Below are 19,192 nucleotides of genomic sequence, written 5' to 3'. Positions count from 1 at the left end.
TCGTGGGTTCAAGCCCTGCCATCAGGCTCTGTGCTGATAGCTCAGAGCCTGGAGCCTGCTTTGGATTCTGTGTCTCCCTCTCTTCTGCCCCTCCCCTGCTCACATGCTGTCTCTCTCTCCTTCAAAAATAAACAAACATTTAAAAAAGTTAAAAATATATAAATAAAAATAAGATATATTAAAGGTGATTTTTTTACTTTTAAAAACATGACCCACCATCAAAGGACAGATTTCTGAGTACTATAAATACCATTAATTATTATACAGTAAAAGGAAAACCCCCTGAGGCACCTGGGTGGCTCAGTCAGTTAAGTGTCTGACTCTTGATTTCAGTTCAGGTCATGATCTCACAGTTCCTGAGATTGAACCCTGCATCCAGCTCTGTACTGACAGCATAGAGCCTACTTGGGATTCTCTCTCTCCCTCTCTCTCTGCCCCTCCCCTGCTTGCTCTCTCTCTCTCTCTTTCTCAAAATAAATAAACTTAAAAAAGAAGAAAAGAAAAACCCCTAATGAAAGAAATTAAATTGAAAACCTAAGCTCAAACTGGAAACCTGGGACAAAAAGCTCACGTCTCTTAGTGCATCATGACTAACAGTGACCATTCTTAGCCTCACAACTTCTTACGACTCAGAGCCTTCATGTCTCCTTACAGGATGCTCTGAGTATTATGGAACGTTCCCAACAGTTACTCCTGGGCCACGTTCATGTACTGTGGCCCACTGAAGCAGCGTTTCTCAAAGGGTGGTCTAGAGTCCACCTGTCAAGAAGCAATTTGGAGCTTGAAAAAAATAAAATAAGGGTTGCTGGACCATGCCCTGAATTGACTAACTCATGTTCTCCACGAATAAGACCAGGAAACTGTATTTCAACCAAGTTCCTAACGTAACTGAGAAGCACACGAAAGCTTGAGAGCCACCGATCCACAGGAGTTCCAATGGCAAGAGAGCCACATGATCATTTGCATTCGTTGGCCCATGATGCCGAACACAAGGGAAACCAAAATCCACCTTCTCAAAGGAAAAGGTTAAAGAACCCCAGAGGATGATTAATCCATTGCATGGAAAGCTAATCCACCCAACAAATATGACTGTGCGACGTAGAATGCTCCAGTGAATGATGTCATGCTGAACAGAATGAGTGTGGCTCTGCCCATGTGGAATTAGGATAGGCATGTAGTTGTAGAATTCTGCTTCACAGGACCCCTGGCAAATGTGAAGACAGACTCCCCAGGACACTTTATTTGCTCCCCATCAAAGAAAAGAAAACAAGGAGAACTTTCTGCTAATACTATAAAAAATACAAGTTCCTATAAGTGAGAGAAGACAAATTTACATGGTACCTAGTTTAAAATACGACCCTCAAAGCTATTAGCTTTAAAAATAAGGAAGATCTAACCCAGTACGCCAGATCCCTGGCCAATCCAATTAATGTTGTTGCCTTTGAAAGTATATTGAAATGCATTATGTCATTGTCTTCTACAACACTGCTTCCTAAGTTTTTCCCTGTCAGCAGAAAAACATGTAATATTTGCATGGCACACTGGAATAAAGGGACAAAGTTGCTCGTGGCTTGGAAGCCAACTGGTCTGGGGCCTTTCCTGGCTCTTCAAGGACTTCCTATTCAAAGTGTGGTCCCAGCCAGAGAGCAACAGAAGCGCCTAGGTGCTTGTTAGAAATGCAGAATCTCAGACCCCACGGCAGACCTACTGGATCCACATCTGCCTTTTCACACGATTCCCAGATGGTTTGCATTCACAGCGAAGTTCGAGGAGCACTGGGTAAGGAGCACTGAGCACTGGAACTCAGAACAAAGAATTAAATGATACTGAAATATTCTTTCCATGGCTGCCTTTATGAACTATTCAAATTTGATACAGTTTTAATATTTTCTATAAAGTTGGCCTAGATGTATGTTAAAGGTATAAATGTAATTTAATTTTTAGACCCTCATAAAACTTTTTATATACATTGCTAAAATTCCTGATTTGGGATCAGAACATGTGGTCACTATAACTTTTCCAACCCTGATTTAAGTATTTCACATTATTATCCCAAACCACCAGTTAGACAAGAAAATCCGTTAAGTCTTCTACTCTCAGTATAAGGCAAACTTATTTGCCCTTACATGGCTGACTTCATATTTCAAGGGGACTCTCTTCTAACATCCTGCATTTGGATGAGTTAGTCCATATTCAGCCTATTTTTTAAATGAATTTATTAAGTTTAGATGCTAAATTTTATGATTATCTCTCAAGTAACTGTGATGTATAGAGGCACCTTTCATCAGCCAATTGCTTTTCAGCCACTGTAGCCTCCACCACCATCATATTCAAATTTTGAATATTTACGTAGATTATTGGAATGATTTGTAAATGATTGATTCAGCTCTATCTTTCCTAACCCTCGGGATATTTGTGCACAGATTTGTGTGCAGACAGGCTATTTCTGTTTTATTTTTAAGACTTAATATTTCATAATAGGTGACTTCAACCTTTTAGTTTTTAAACCATGACACCAGTTTCTAATTTATTTCAGATATTGTTTTCTAATTTATTTTAGATACTAGTTTCTCATTTGTTCTAGAGGATATATAATATGTCACCTTATGTATAATTGCAGACATTGTTTGCAAATTATGTAGTACTTATTCAACATTCTTAGAAACTTATGAATGGATAACTTGAACATGACACTTTTTAAATAATCTTCTACATGTTAAAGTGAGAATAAGTTAGGTCTATTACAAATAGGGCTGCTATGAGCATTCTTGACAAGATTTTTGGTACACCTACATACTGACTGATCATTGGTTTTATTAATTATTGCTAAATGATTATTTTACTGTGCTGATTTCATGCTAGATGAGAGTTACATGTAAAATTGAATATTTTTTGTTTAGAATTTTAATTACCTAACTGACTTGACTTTTTCTTTCATCTTATCATTTAAATATATTTAAAGATTTTACCATGGGGAATTATCTTTTAGTTTCTACTTGAAGTTAATCTATCTGGAGATGGTCTATGGCTTTATAGAATTTATTTGGAGATACTTTTATATGCTTCTGCATATCCCTTTTAGCAAATTAATCCTTCAAATGGTTGAAGATTGATAAGACTTTGTGAAAAGAGGTGATTCCACCCTACTTTATTCCCCTATACTGGTTATTAATTTACTGAAATCAGAGGAAAATATGCATTGCTAACTGAGAGCAAGACCTCTTGAAAAGTGTAGTCAAGAATGGCCGCATATGGTTAGTGCCAATCCAGGAAATGACTCCTCCTTCACAAGGGTATCCCTTTTCAAAGGGGAAGAATAAATACACAGTATACAGATTCTCCACACAGGCAGGACTTGACCTTCTATTCATCACTCCCAGAATTCAGGAGGAGAGAGTAGGACCAAGGGTCTCTCAACTTTCTCAAGCACTATAAAAGGGGTCTGGTAAAAAAATAAGTGAACAAAATAATTACCAAGTGTACTTAATGCTATGAAAGAAACAAATGGGGTTGGATGAAGAGTAACAGAGAGCTAACATACTTTGGACAAGGAAGGCAGAGAAAGCATCTTGGAGCAGGTTCATCTAAGCTAAGCTATGAAGGATGAAGACAGAAGAGTTTGCAGACAGAAAGTATGTGCAGAGGCCATAAGGTGCAAATGTGCTTAGAGTTTCCAAGGACCTGCAGGAAGATCAGGGCAGTTGAGGCTGAGTGATGGAATGGGGGAGTGAACACGATGTGTTCGGAGAGCCGCAGGGGGTCGAGGGGGGCTGGATTACATGGGGAGTGCCAGACCACGGTAAAGAATTGGGATTTTATTCTAGTGCAGGGAGAAGCCATTGAAAGATTTTAATTGGAACAGTGCTATGATCCCATTTATGTTTTTGAAGATCACTCTTCAAGGTGTGTAGGGAGCAGGTCACAAAGAGTGGAAGTGAAGAGCCCTCTGGGAAGGTGGTGAGCTGTCAGTGCATGAGAACACAGCAGCCTAAACAGGACTTTGTTACAGATTAGATGCAAGATTAAGGGAACAGGAAGAATTAAGGACTTATTCACAAACCTATTTTTAAATAAGGTTTTTACTCCAAAGTGAGAAATAACCACAGTGATAATAGGTGTTAGCAAGCCCCTTTTAATTTTAAATTTCACCAAATAATTTGGAATAGCCCATTGGATGAATGATTAGCAAATACTAAAATATTAGCTTAATAAGAGATTGAAGTGCTTTCCCTTGACTAACAAATATGTATTATGAATGGCTGTATATGTAATGTAAATTACAGGATAATCTCTTTTTAAAATAGCAGCCCATCACTTAGTGGTCACTGCTGAGGTAGGTGCTTTATTTCTTATTTCATTTAATCTTTGCAATAACCCTGTGATGCAGGCATTCCTGTCCCCATTTTAAAGATTGGGAAGCTTTAGTTCAATAGTCTAAGTGATGTTTCAAGACCCATAGATGGAATTCAGAATCAATTATGATACAATAAATTGCAAGCAACATAAATAACTCAAATAAGCTCAGGCACCAAAGAGGACACGTGCATGTTTGACAGATGTCATGGGCAAGGAAACAGCTGAGCCCTAACAAGGTGCCTGGACAAGGGCCTCACGGATTTCCTAACATCTTTTTCTCTTTCACCTGTCATCTGTCCTCACTTCTGTATCCATTTCATTTTATTCTTTCTCTGTCCATTGGCTTTCCCTATTTCTCCACTGTTTCCTCCACTGTGTCCCCAAGCTTCACTCTCCAGTTAACCTTAGTGTGGCCAAAATTATTCCTAGTTTTCAATTCAGAGATGTCACAGAAGGGAATCTGATTGGCCTGGTTTGGGAGAAGTGCCCACCCCTCATCCAATCGGTGTGGACAGTGTGTTCCCTTTACCGAATGGCTTCCAAGGCTCACCTGAGGGTGAGGGTGAGGTACAGGGACAGTCAGGAGCATCCCTGGAGGGCCAGGAAGACACTGTAAAAGGTGTGCACTAATGTAATGAGTCAGGATTTAGATTTCTGGATCAACTGACAGGAGAAATTGTTAGGTCAGTGGACATGCACTGTCTTTTATCATCATGCTTGTTATTGAGGGTGTTTTTGAGTTATATATACTTTACTTATGAGGTTATTGTTGCAAATCTTTTAAAGAGGTACAGAAGTCATTTTACCCAGTATTTCTAAAGTGTGCCTTGTTGGTTAAAATTATAAATTCTTGCTAACAGCTCTGGCTAGCTCTATTTATTATTATTATTACTTTATTAAAGAACTTGTTCTTGGGGTGCCTGCGTGGCTCAGTCGTTAAGCATCCAACTCTTGATTTCGGCTCAGGTCATGATCTCATGGTTGGTGACATTGAAGCCGTCTCAGGCTCTGCACTGACAGCGTGGAGACTGCTTGGGATTCTCTCCCCACGGCCCCTCTGTGTCTTTCTCTTTCTCAAAATAAATAAATAAACTTAAAAGAACTTGTTCATAAAGGAAGCTTTGTGAGTTAAATGGATATAAATTATAAAATGTGAAAGGTAATTATTTATAATTTTTATTGAAGATATTTCAAACCTCGCTATTGCCAACTGCTGGTATGGATTTAGCATTCTTAAATTTAAATAGTGACTTTTGGCTCTTTTTTCTTGTCAAATACTTTGTGATTAAATGTGGTCTATTATTATACTGTCATCTTAAATTTAAGAAACAACACTCCTTTAGCATTTTGAATCTATGCAAAACAGCCTTTATTTTATGCACATATAAACCAGTGAAGCATTCACATGTTGGTTTTGGGACTTTAAACTTGGCAAATTATAGATTCTCATTTTTATATCTGTCACTGTTGGCTCCAGACTTTAAATTGAAACCACAGGGTTTATCTGGCACTCACACCAAGCTAATGTTTTTCCCTTGCTTTAAATTAGCTGCTACTTAATGGTTAAGAAAGAGTGCTCTATATGGCAGATAACATTAGAGCAATAATATACACAAATCACTGCCACCTGTACAAAGGCTGCTTGAACTTTTGGCTGTTTAAAAACCAAAACATGTCCATCATGTTGCATTCAAAAACTTCGTAGCAACAGGTAAGCACCCTAATCTTTTATTTTTGCTTAGTTCAGATGAAACCAATGAAAGGTAAAACAAAAAGTCATTTCAATCTGAGTTGCACGAGAGGCATATCAGGTGTGAGCTTCCCTTTCCTGACTTGGGTGAAGCTGGAAACCATGGCCTTGGTACTTGATCCTCAGCATCCTATTTTTAGGGATTGCTACTTACCTATCCTAATAAGTTTACTAGAGTATCACTGCCAGATAAGAAAAATATTTTAAGGTTCCGAAGTGTTGGAGTCCCTGAAATTTAGATTTGGGACTGGCGAGTTACTCTTTTACTTCACATAATCATGTTACCAAAATTAGAACATCAGGCTACATTAGAGTTTTTCTGATCCCAAATAAAAGAAAATGACAGGAACGGGTAGCTTATGTTGTCTAAACTGTACGGTCCAGGATTCCTCAAATTTACACAGGTTTGGATATCAAGGCATTAGGTTGGCATGAGGTGCTATTGGCACATGTTAAAGCATCTTTCGGTCTCTTTTCCTGCCGAGCTGTAGGTCTGCTGGAGCTGTTCAGCAGTAGCTGTGCCCTGCAACTTTTTTTGGTGATAAATGATCTATTTCAAATAAATGAAATTGCAGCCAACTCTGCAGAAAGAATCACTTTCTAAAAAAGAGAGACCATTTTGGAGGGTCAAAAATGCACAAACAGTATGGTAAAATAAAGTATATGCTGCTCTTTTTAATGGAAAAGATTGTTACTGGTTACATTTGCCAAATTCAATCACTATGCCAAAAAGTCGAGGAATCTGGCAGGGACTGCGGAGAGCAGTTCCATCTTTCATCTATATTTCTTCTCTGTATTTATCTAGCTTCAGAAAATGCCGGGAATGTCTTTTCCTTCCGACTTGGCCCTTCTGCTAAACCACAGAAATACACCGGGCAGCTTCTCGTAATTGTTTGGTTACTTATAGTGCAGTCTTTAATCTTGTGAAAAATATATTCTTTTCTATTGGAAATTTATGGAAATCACCAACAACTGTTTGTTTTCATTTTCTGAAATTTATCCCAGGAACAAAAAAAAATCAGTTTTATTAATTGGCAGCTACTTAATGCAATACACAGAGGCAGGAGGCCAGCTCATTATTTTTGGCCTTCAGCTGACCCAAAATGGTTTTCTCGTATAAGAAGCTATTCACAGATACTAGACGTAAGAATTAATAATAATAATAAAAAGAATTAATAATAATAATAATGCATTTCAGACTCCATAAGTAGTTTTTGGCACTTAAAAAATATCTTCTGTTTTTCCCTTGAAAACAGCAATCCTGTTATATACAAAAAGCAAACAGTGCTTGAATTAGCACGTTGCAGTCTTTAATGTACCAAAAATATGCATGCATTAACATTCCCTTCTAAGGCTCCTTTTTTTTTTCACTTCCTTCAGGATCAATCAGTTTTTATTAAAAAAAAAAACAAAAACAAAAAAACAAAAACTCTTAGATTCTTAGGAGCTGTGTTCTCTGCATTTTCCAACCCATTGCCATGGTGTAAGATGCCTCTTTGAAATGTCTTTAGACTGAAATTTAAAAGTACAGGTGCTAAACAAAAGTTACATTTTTAAAATCAAATTAATTATAGCTTATGCAGATTGAAATCAGAGCAGCTATGTCTGTGGTTCAGGAATGATCAAACATAATGGCTTATCCTTATGGTTAACAAGTCGGGACTTGTTTATAAAATTCTAGTTTGCAATATGCTTTTGGGAAAAAGCACTGTATTCTCCAGGTCTTTGGTTACCCATGAGTAAAAGTAAGAAAAATATTTCTAAAGTTGAAGCTATTATTCCTTATAACCCACGTTTAAAGTTTGAGTCCCTGAGGAGGAAAATATCAGAAAAGCACCCCTAAGTTTCCATTTTCAGCAATGAAAACTGACATGCAGTTGGAAGGGGTCTCTTTATGACACGGGGCTTAGTATTTTTACCTCTGCTTCTTGTAAGAAGTAACAAAATATGCACACTGACTGCTGCAAATGTTGATGCTCTCCCTAGATCATGCTTTTCTGATTGGGGGAAATCTGATCAAATTTCCGTGAAAACAAATTTCTAAAGATATTTTTTCTCAGATGGTCACTTGCCAGTGAAACTATTTATAAGAAGGTTGACCTGATAATTTTTATGCCATTTTGCATGCAGAGAAGAAAAATGGAAAATCTCTTTGAAAATTGTCATCTTTGCCAAAGAAAAGTAGAAACACACCTAAGATGTGTTGCACGATCAGCCAGGGACGGATCTGGGAGTGCCGCGGGCGTGATGCCACACGGTCTGCACCGATGGAAATGCAGTGTTTGCACTGTGACTAGGAGAGGCAGCAAAGACGCTTCTTCACAGTGAAGCTGTATGTTGACAACAAATTATCATAGTCTGCATATATATCTGGATGTTATACACCTTTCTTGCACCAAAATGTGCCCTCTGTTTTGCTTGTACCAGTCCCGGAAATCCTCACGGTGGGGGACTCTGGGTCTGAAAGTAGGGCATGCAAGATCTGGATGTACCCAGTGGGTGCCGCTCTTTTGTCAAAGCCAGGGCAAGTCCCCACATATACACGTGTATGTGTATATATGCTTTTACACAGCTGTCGATGGACATTTATTATTCAAATTACATAAAGAATTATTACAACTCAATAAGAAGATGAGCAACTCAATTAAAAATTCGCACAATTTATGAATAGACACTTCAACAAAGATACATGGATGGTAAACAAGCACATGAAAAGATGTTCAAAACCATTAGGCATCAGGGGAATGCAAGCCCAAACCTCCTGAGACATCAGCACATGTCTGCCGGAATAGCAGAAATTCACAAGCCTGACATACTGAGGGCTGACAAGCACATGGAGGAACCGGAGCCCTCCTACGCTGCTGAGAACACAGCATGAGACAGCCACCTTGGGAGACAGCTTGCCAGTTTCTTACAAAACGTGCACTTACCGTACGACCCAGAACCTCTGCTCCCAGGTATCTGCCCAAGAGGAATGAAGACATGTGCACATAACAACCTCTCTGTGAACAGTTATACAGCATGACTCATAATCACAAACACAGAAACAATCAAAATGCCCCTCAACAGGTGAATGGATGAACAATGACAGGTCCCTCCAGACAATGGAATGCTACCCAGCTACAAGAAGGAACAAACCACCAACACATGCAACAACAGGGACAAATCTCAAAACCACTATGCTCAGTGAGAGAAGCCCCATTTATAGTTTTGAGGCTGTGTTTCACTCAACTCTCTTCATTAGGTTTGACTTTTATTAAATCAGACCTCCATGCTTCAGTGCCATTTCAAGCTTTAGCTCTGACGGTTCCATTAAATTAATAATTGATTATTAATCAATTGATAGTGCTTATTAATAATTAAACCAAAACTACCACCTGACTTATCTGTATTTTTCGTATTTGTTGACTGAAACCCAAAAATAAATGATGTCCTATCATAAAAAGAATAATTTGATACTGAAGCCTTTAGACAAGAATCCAGACAGCTTATAGGCACTAACGCTGCCACAAGCCATTTTTTAAGCTATTTTTTTAAGAATAAGAACATCAGGGGGCGCCCGGGTGGCTCAGTCAGTTAGGTGTCCGACTCTCGATTTCAGCTCAGGTCATGATCTCACAGTTTGTGAGTTCGAGCCCTGCATCGGGCACTGCACTGATAATGCAGAGTCTGCTTGGGATTCTCTCTCTCCCTCTCTCTCTCTCTGTCCCTCCCCTGTTCACACTTTCTCTCTTTCTCAAAATAGTTAAAAAAAAGAATAGGAACATCAGAATTTTCTGATGTGCTTTTTATAGGATATAGCCAGTGATTTGCATGCAAATTTAGGTAGGTTTTGGAAAAAATCATTTTGGATGATAGATGTATGTAATATAATATAAATATAATTTAGACAGATGTCCCAAAACTAGTTCATTGATCCAATTTCTAAAACGGATTAAATCTGAGGAAGAAAACTACTAACTAAATAACACAGGGTGCAGGGAAATGAGCATGAGTTTGGTGCCAGACAGAACTGGGTTCGAATCATGGCTGTGGGTGCAGGTGCCAGGTCACCCAGCTTCCCTGGGCTCCATGTCTTCATCAGTTCTGTAAGAATGATAATATGTACCTCAGATAGTTACAGAGAGGATGAGATAACAAAAATGAACACATACACACACTTATATCGATAGATAGATAGACAGACAGACAGACAGACAGATAGATACACACACACACTACCGTTGTCTTTACAGGAGTAGCATTCTGCCAGGTCGAGGCTGAGGGTGTGAGATAAGTGGCTCTCTAAAGTGCTCCTTCCTGGATTCAAGTCCAGTTTCCGTGTACTGAACCAATTCAGACAGCAGCTATCAAGTCCTCAGCCTCGATGTTCCAGTGTAGACAGAATTTGGGGTGCTGGCCTGAATGCCATGTGGATGGCCCTGTATCCACGGTGGGATCTGACAGTCCTCAGAGAGGATGCAGGCAGGAATGTGGTTTGGCTCTCTGTGGCTTGACCACAATGCAGAGGCCACGCTTGTATTCACAGATATGAGTGTGCTGGTGGGGCCACCTCTGCACCTCAGGATGTGTGCTTTGTTGGGACCTGTGTGACCGTATGTAAACTCAGAGCACACCCTAGGGTCACTGACAGTACAAAGCTAAATAACACAGGATATTTCAGATTTCTGTCTATATCTGCATAAAACTATCTGTTAATGTGAAGCCCCCAGGCCATTTGTTCGGAGACCATATGAGTCAGACATGTGTCCCCTGAAGGCGTATTTGGGTTGTTGGGAAACAAGGACATGTGACAATTAGGTGGGAGAATCAGTGGGAAACCTCGGCTTGTGTCTTCCCTGATCAGTCAAGGCTTTTTTGCAAAGCCTTTTCTGTGAGCACACAGTGTCCTCATAAATCTGCCACTGCCCTTTTTTAAGGGCTACAGCTAGGTTTCCTTTGCTCTGAACAAGGCTTTATGTGATTTGACTCCTGCCGGCTTCTCTGCCATCATCTTGCCCTTCTTTCCCACTTGCCCTTGTGGCATGGACTGCTAAATATCTGCTGACATCCATCCTCCCCTGTTTGCTGCCGGCTTTAGCACAGCTCATGATGTCCAGCCACAGGATACATTTCTCAGCCCCCCTGAATCTTGGGGTGACCATGGGACCAAGTTTTCACACATGAGAAGTGAGAAGTGATGCATGCTACTTGTGTTCTTTGTCCTACATGAAGAGATGCATGTGTATCCCCGTCCCTGTGCCTGAAGGCTGAAGGACAGAGACCACTGGAGAGCTTTGGGCTCAGAGAAGAGGGCAGAGCCGCGCTCCCAGCCCTGGACCATTTGCAGTGTCACATAAGGGAAAACAAGCTTCCAGGTTGTTTAAACCACTAAGCTTGGGGGTCTCTATGTGAAAATAGTTTATCCTGGACTCAAATTAATATACTCATAGGAGTTGGCTTGGCAAGCATTTGCTACTTCCGTGTGGAGAGGAGGATGCTGTTGGGTGTGGGGCAGCTGTGTGCCAGGATGTGCACGTGGAGGGCAAAGCAGGTGCCAGATGCTACTCACCTGCTCTGCTGGCACCTCTGTGCTCTGTGCAGACCACTGGTCCCTAGAGGGTGGCCCTTCTGTTCTTCCTGTGTCTGGAATGCTCTCCAAAACCCCCACAGCACACTTTGCATTGCTCGCATCCATCCTTTGGACCTTCAGGTTCACTTTTGTCCCTCTGGGAAATGTGCATGTCCCCTCTGCCTCCATCTGTGCTCTCCTAAACTTTCTCTTCCTTTCTGTTGTACAGACATCACTCTTTGTCTCCACAGACTATATGATTCCTGAAGGCTGAAGCCAGGCCAGTCTCCTCCACTTCTGCTGTCCCAGGCCCAGTTCATGCCACGGAGCAGAACATAGTGAATATTTGTTGAGTGAAGCGATGAACTTCTCCTCATTTTTAATATTGCCACATAACCATAATATCCTCCTTTGAAAACACTCTGCAAATGTGAAGACAAAATAAGAAATATTTGAGGAGGGAATATATATTTACAATATTTTTCTTCTCTGTAGCCACATAAGCCCCAGTGCTTTACATTGTTTATTTTTATTTTTGAGCAATACAGAAAGGGGTTGGGAGCATTTGATTTTCAACTCTGTATTTTCCCTGCTGCTAGAGAAGTTTAATTTTCCTCTGTGATTGTTTTCAGTTTGTACCCTGGAAAAGTAAGGTGATAAATATAGGCAATCACTGCAAAGTATGACTATGGCCAGGCGCTAATGTTTTCAAATTGCTGATGATTTTTAGGGACACCACAAACTGGCCGCACTGTCAGAAGCATTTGGCAGTCATAACTGGCAGCAGGAAATCAGACTGTAAATTTAGAAAGCATTGCACCATATTTGGGAATGCACCTCAGAGTCACCTCCAAATATGTCATGGTCATGTAGCTGGGGTTCAGAGTGAATTTAACTATCCTTTATTATGTATTTTGTGGTACATGAAAAACTTCAGAATGTATGGCTGGGCAAGAGAGAAAGCCGGTCTGTTTCATTAAGGTAAAAATTTCATCACAGATTTTACCAACCACTGCCAACTTGGGAAAGCCATTTTACACTGATACTTTCCTCATATACCCTTGACTTTACTGAAAAAAGTTTAAGATTATTTCTGTTACTTATGATTATAATGTTAATGATCATTAGGATAATTTTCTTAGTAATGGCTTACGTCAAAGTGTATGGAGAGGCTAAAAAGAGAGGTTTAGTTTTAACACAGGAGAGCTTTAACATGCCATAGGACCACAGAGAGAATAAGATTCACATTGTGAATGTCCCCTCTTGAAGTGCAACATTAAGTCCTTTAACCTTGTGTTAAGAAATAAAGCTCAAGGAGAAAAAAAACCATTTACTGGTTACATGTATTTCATGTCATTTATGAAATGTGCTTAGGGCTCCTCTACTGTTGCAAAGGAGGAAATCAGCCGTCATGTAAGTTTCTAGGATGTTTGTGACAAAGTTCTGCACCAAAGCAATTCAAAAGAAGTAAGCTTTGCTTAGGGAACCTGACAAGGGCCCCAGAACAAGAGAGAGTAGATAGAGGGGCCCAGCTATTCCTGAACAGCATTCATCAAAGGTCAGTACTAGGAATAACCTTACTGAAGAATTTAAAAAAACAATATACACAATGAAATCCAGTGTGTGAACACAAGTTAGCCAGGAGGAATATTAAGCCAGTGTCATTGCGCCCAGGCATAAGAGTGACTGTTAAGTTCTATTGTGTACCAGAAAAAAAAAAATCTCAAGTGCTTTTTTTTTTTTAATTTTTTTTTCAACGTTTATTTATTTTTGGGACAGAGAGAGACAGAGCATGAACGGGGGAGGGGCAGAGAGAGAGGGAGACACAGAATCGGAAACAGGCTCCAGGCTCTGAGCCATCAGCCCAGAGCCCCACGCGGGGCTCGAACTCACGGACCGCGAGATCGTGACCTGGCTGAAGTCGGACGCTTAACCGACTGCGCCACCCAGGCGCCCCATCAAGTGCTTTTGAAAAGGAATATGAATTGAAATGAATAAAAGGATCAGAAGAGCAATTTTGAAATCTCAGCTTTGTTTTGTTCTGGAGCTGAAATATGCAGACAATCTTAAGCTCAGAATGGTGTTGATTGAGTTAGCTACTGGAGATACACAGATGAAAGTAAGAAGTTCAGCCTTCAGGAGAAGGCCTGAGTGTGCTTGACTGCACACCTAGTATGATGCAGGAGCATTGGTGCACCATTGGTAGAGATGGGCATCTAAAAGGTCAGCCACAGGTAGGTCCTGGTCTCCACAGATTGCATATAGCATACAGGGAGCCACATGTTCCCAGGGGACCCACGGGGAGAATTTGCAGAAACAAAGAGGTCCCATTGAGTGGAGCCCTTGCAGATGGAGGCAGTTGATTGTGACTACAGATTTCAGGATCAGATATGGGCATGATGGCCAAAGGACCAGGGAGAACTAGACACACCAGGAGGCCAGGGACCAGGCCAGACCAGCCCCCTCTCCATGGGCACTTACAGCAAGGGATGCAGTGTGAATGATGGGTAAGAGCATGGGATCCGGAGCTTGTGTTCAAATCCTAGCTTTCCCCAACGTTGTAACTTTGGGCAAGTGACCTAATCTCTCTATGCTTTAGTTTTCTCATCAGTGAAACGAGAATATTAATGATAATCTTTAACTTTGGGTTTGTTGACAGCATTAAATGAATTGACATACATAAGGCACTTTGCATAGTACCTGATACATGGTAAGCACTAATTGCTGAAATGTTAGCTATTGTTATTTTTATCCCCTTCCTTCTCACGAGATATCCATCCTCCCTGCCTCTCCTGGATCTGTAATGGTGGAATAGGTGGGGAAAGTCATTTCGCATGCAGCCTGGGTGAGGATGAGTTGAGAAAAGGCTGCCTGAGCTTTAGCTTATGTCCAGCCTAAGCTTTGCTTTGTAAAGGGAGAGATCTTCCCTACCATCTATTCCCTGAATCACTGGGCCCATAACATCCAGAAAGCTGGGCAGTCACCCATCTCTGTCTCCTGAGCCCTCCACCATGACACAGAGAGAAGGCTGTTCTCATACCTGCCACATACCTCGCTCCTCACCCAGTACACTCCTTGAGGACTGGACTGTGTCTTCCTTATAGTGCCTTTCATATCATCTCACAGGTTATCAGCAACACCTTTTCCTGATTGACAAAGAAAACAAAGACCTGCCACCTGCTTACCTTATCCATATCATATCCATATCACATCATATCGTATCATATCATATCTTAAAGTCAGATTGAAGCAATGGCTTCACGAAAATGTTTTATCAGGATCTCTGTGTTGGTCCTGGAACTGGCTTGGGGTCCCCATTCCATCTCTCTTAGGAGGATACTGAGACAGGCTGGTATAACCATGTTCTACACGTACCATTTTAGGAGGGCCCATAAGACCTTCCTAAATAGAACTGTTTTATTTGTGCTGCCTAAAATGTATCACTTTGGTATATAATTTGAAATTTTGTAAACTAAATATTTGGCTTAAAAACTCTCTTCGCTAAAATTTGTAACATAAATTTTTAAATCTGGGAAGAGTAATAAGCAAGGCTATCACTCATGTAAAACTCCGTTAGCAATGTGTGCAAACTGCGTTCTCCCAAATGTGTAGCTGAGACCATTGGATTGGATTGGATTGGAGGGGATTCGTTTTTAGGATTGTGGTACAAGGAGTGGTTTGGGGCAGTTGTTGGAAGAGTAAGTGTGGAGGAGCAGATCTGTGTGGAGTGAACGAGCCATGAGCAGGCTTACATCACTAATTGAGGAGTGAGCGGCAAGGGGAGGCGTGTTGTAGTGAGAGAGAAATTCTAAGAAATAGAGAGGCATGGAGACCAAAGATTGGCCTTCCTCCTGTTATGAAGATGAAGTTTTTTGTGTGTATCATAGAACCAGAGAAGACACCTTGAGAGTTTATATAAAGAACAAGAAGGAACAGGCAGAGTTCTAGGAACCCACACCCAACTTTTCTCTTCAAATGTTCTATTTTATCTTACATAAGTATATTTATGTATATGTGAATTTCATGAGATAGTTAAGGTTTTGTTTGGGAGAAGGGGGAAGAAAAGATTTCCACTGCTGGAAAAAAAATGTTTGTTTTATTTTTGTTTTTGTTTCTGTTTTTTTATAATTGCTGTCTTAGCTACTGTGCTTAGGGCCAGCTCTGCAGTTCTAAACAGCTACCCTGGCAAAAATCATGCAAGATTGGGCTCTGAAATGAACATGGTCTTTGCCAGAAGAGGAAGAAGAATCATTCTTTTATAACATTAATTCAGTTCCTTTCACTGAAATTTGAAGTTCTTGCATAGATGACACTAAGAAGTATCATTTTATAGAATTTTAGCCAAAAAGAGAAGACTACAATTAATATGTAGGTATATATTTAAAAATTTTAGAGTATCAGGGGTTTTGTCAGAGTTGGTAGAAACATTACTTGGTAAAATTTCCTGGTAATATTTTTTTTAGGTTCCATTTTTTAAAATCTTAAACATTAGAAATAAGTTTTTTTTAAAAAAAAATTTAGCATATTCACATTTGACTTACTCCTTCCCACAAATTATATCAGAAAAGGAAAACATTTCCTAAATGGATAGCAAGTAATGAGATAGACTTTTAAGGCACACTGGATACCAGTAGGGTGCTTTGAAAGGAAGGGCAGAAGAGGCCTTGAGAATGAGGTTAAGTCAACTGGAGTTTAAGAAAAGCAACCATTGAGCCAAAAGAATCTTTCATTTAAGGTTATTTCCCAAGAAATTAGTCATTTATTTTCATCCTTATGAGCTTGGTTCCAATTTAGTAGGAGCAGGGAAAGCTATTTCTTTGACATTGAAGAAGAAAAATTGTGGCTCTTCTCTCCAGCCCTGTGCTTTATTTTTTCCATATTAAGCTGCTCTTGAAAGCTGAAAAGAAATCAAAATAAAATTGGGAAAGTGATTTCACTCAAGGGTTTGTTTGGGGGTTTGGGGTTTTTTTTTGTTTCTGTTTTTGTTTTTTTTTTTCCTTTTCAATTCTTTGCCTTCATCTTTTCCGGATATCTTTGCATTTTTGCTCCCATGGGGGATAAATCCTATATCTGGTAAGGTGTTTTAAATATTAGCATGTCTTTGGTTTTGAATTCCTTCTAATCATATGCCAATTTTTGGAGATAAATATGAATACAAACAAGACAACATTAAGAAGTCAGACTTGTTCTAATATTGAAGAAGATTGTGGAAATTTTATGATCCATTTTAATATATCCATATTGAGATAATTCTTGGCCTTATTTTTATTTTAAGCAATTTAAAATATTTTCTTAGCTTGACAAGATTTAATTTTACAGTTTGACATCAGATTTTATAAATTCTTAGCATTTCCTAGAGCGAACTTGTAAACCAAAACAAAATCTTTCCAATGAAGATTTCTTTATGTAATTAGGATAAATTGTCTTCTTATAAATAGTGTATATCTTTTATTGTTTTAAAATACTTTGATGTGAAATTATCAGTTATAAACCTGGGTCTGTATTGTTACTCACATGAACTTGCCTTCAAAATTAAAATGAAAATTAATGTAACAGGCAGAAAACACCTTGACTTCCTGTCCTACACCTACAGACTTATCTGTAGCTACATTCAGTCTATGCATCTCTCTGGTTTTTGAGGATTTCTTCTCTTGGCAATTCCCACCCACTGTACTCATGATCTTTTATCTCCAGTAGCTGGAAATTCTGACTTTGGCTATTCCAGTTACTGCATATTCAATATTAAAGTCTCCCTGCCTACTTACTCATTTTCTCATTCCCCATCAGCTGATCATATTCACTGTGGAATCCACCATATCATAGGAGTAATATTCTCTGGAGATCCTCATTTCTCCAACTGCCCCTGAGTCTTCAGCCGACTGCCATTGACTTTTACCTTCAAAAATTCACAGACTGCTCTATCAATAACCCAAGGCATTCTTTTCAGTCCTCAAATTAATTGATCTCCCCAAGGCTCATTATAATATTGACCCTACCATTTTCTTAAAGTGCCATCCTTCCTTAGTTCCCATGATCCAGGGTCTACTGGTTCTCCTTCTCTCTTCCTCTTTGTTAGCTCTTCATTTCTTTTGCAGGCCTCACTTCTTTCTGGCTAATCCACTTGTTATGACTTTTAAAATAATATTAAGTAATGTATGTTCACTGAAAACAAATTAGAAGCTGAAGAAGAACAAAAGAGAAAAATATTTAGCAGACCCTGATGAGGATCCTCTGAATGTTTTGGAGGAACTAGAATTATAGGGCTAGGGCACTGGGGAGTCATTGACATGTTTTGAGCAGGGAGTCAGGTGGTCCCATTTGCCTTTCAGAAGTTACTCTGGTTTGAGAATGGATGGAACAAGGATGGGTGGTGAATTAGATAGCAGTTCAGAAAGAGATAATGGTGGCTTCAACCAAGGTTGTAAGCACTGGAGACAGAGAGAAATGGGTGGATTCAAGAGATATTTGGGAAGTAAAAACAATAGGACATGGTGACTTTTTGAATGTGACGAAAGAGGTAGAGAGAAGATGCCCCAATGTCTAAGTAGAATAACTGAATTCAAGGATGATAGAAGGAATCTGCTTGTGGAGAAAAATGAGAGCTCATTGGGGGAAATATTGGCTATGAACATCTTGGAAGATACAGAAATGTGATATATATGTGATGTCATCTATATATATGATATTTAAGTACACACACACACTTGAAAGGTATATGAAGCCTTAATGACACAGATTTGAGAGCCATGGTCCATGAAATAATGAGAGTGGGTGACAATTCTCTTGGAGGGTGTACAGAGAAAAGGAAAAATTAGAGGTTTGATCAGATATCCTGAGTCATGCCATGATGGGCAAAGAAAGAGGATTCTACGAAATAAAGCAATTAGAGTGTTAAAGAGAAAAAAATCCAAACAAATCAGGAAAGTGCTATTTTAAAGAGGTCAAGAGGAGAGATTATTTTAAGCATAAGGACATGACCAGTGGGACCAACTGAAAAGTGCAAAAAGACAAGAACAAAAAGGGTCTACTGGATTCATAGCAAAGCAATTCCTAGTAACCTTGGACAAGACATGAGGAAATGAAGGCAACAAGTGAAGCCACTCTGAAAAGTTTGAGAAGAAAAGAGAGGAAGAATGATAGCTGAAACGGGATGTAAAGGAAGTTTTGGTGGTTTTTTTTCTTTCATTTGTTCGTTTTGTGTGCTGAGACAGCAGACACGAGAGTGTGCTTATGTGCTAACTGGCAAGAGCAGGAAGGGAGGGGAGACGGTGAAGCTATCAGATGATGGGGATAATGGAGGAGTAAGCTTCTAGAGGAGTGGAGAGGTGGGGGAACACAGAGCTTGAGGGCACAGAGATGAGTTTTGCCTGGAGGAGAGGCACCTCTTGTCTATGACAGATGGCAAGGGGGAAAAGGATGGGGGCACTTGCAGTGGGAATCTGTGCGTGAGATGGCAGGGAGCTGGGCAATTTCCCTTTTTGTGATTTCTATTTTCCCCATCAAGTAGGAGGCAAAGGCACATGCTGAGAGCAAGG

At 39.8% G+C, this 19,192-nt stretch overlaps 1 protein-coding gene and 1 long non-coding RNA gene across 6 annotated transcripts in view; one reads left to right on the top strand and one right to left on the bottom strand.

Annotated features, from left to right (window-relative positions):
- LOC113603630 (uncharacterized) overlaps positions 1 to 19,192 on the bottom strand; it is a 117,676-nt gene that overhangs the window by 8,952 nt on the left and 89,532 nt on the right. The window contains exons 3-4 of one of the 2 annotated variants that reach the window (XR_008299965.1): positions 11,658 to 12,079; positions 495 to 1,796 (exon numbers count right to left, since the gene is read on the bottom strand). This is a non-coding gene — a long non-coding RNA (uncharacterized LOC113603630). Of the gene's footprint in view, positions 1 to 494; positions 1,797 to 11,657; positions 12,080 to 19,192 lie in introns of those variants that run through there. The other variant, XR_003425276.2, reaches the window with a different exon arrangement.
- Positions 1 to 19,192, top strand: part of ODAD2 (outer dynein arm docking complex subunit 2) — a 176,457-nt gene that overhangs the window by 139,864 nt on the left and 17,401 nt on the right. For 2 of the 4 annotated variants that reach the window (XM_027073696.2, XM_053225438.1), the window contains one exon: positions 8,237 to 9,621. The exons of 1 other annotated variant lie outside the window; for it this stretch is intronic. In XM_027073696.2, coding sequence (XP_026929497.2) covers positions 8,237 to 8,434 — 198 coding nt within the window. In that variant the 3' untranslated portion in view covers positions 8,435 to 9,621. Of the gene's footprint in view, positions 1 to 8,236; positions 9,622 to 19,192 lie in introns of those variants that run through there. One more of the 4 variants, XM_027073693.2, reaches the window with a different exon arrangement.

The sequence above is a fragment of the Acinonyx jubatus genome, chromosome B4 (assembly GCF_027475565.1).
Source record: "Acinonyx jubatus isolate Ajub_Pintada_27869175 chromosome B4, VMU_Ajub_asm_v1.0, whole genome shotgun sequence".
Lineage (NCBI taxonomy): Eukaryota > Metazoa > Chordata > Mammalia > Carnivora > Felidae > Acinonyx > Acinonyx jubatus.
This window is presented reverse-complemented; position numbering and strand designations above follow the sequence as displayed.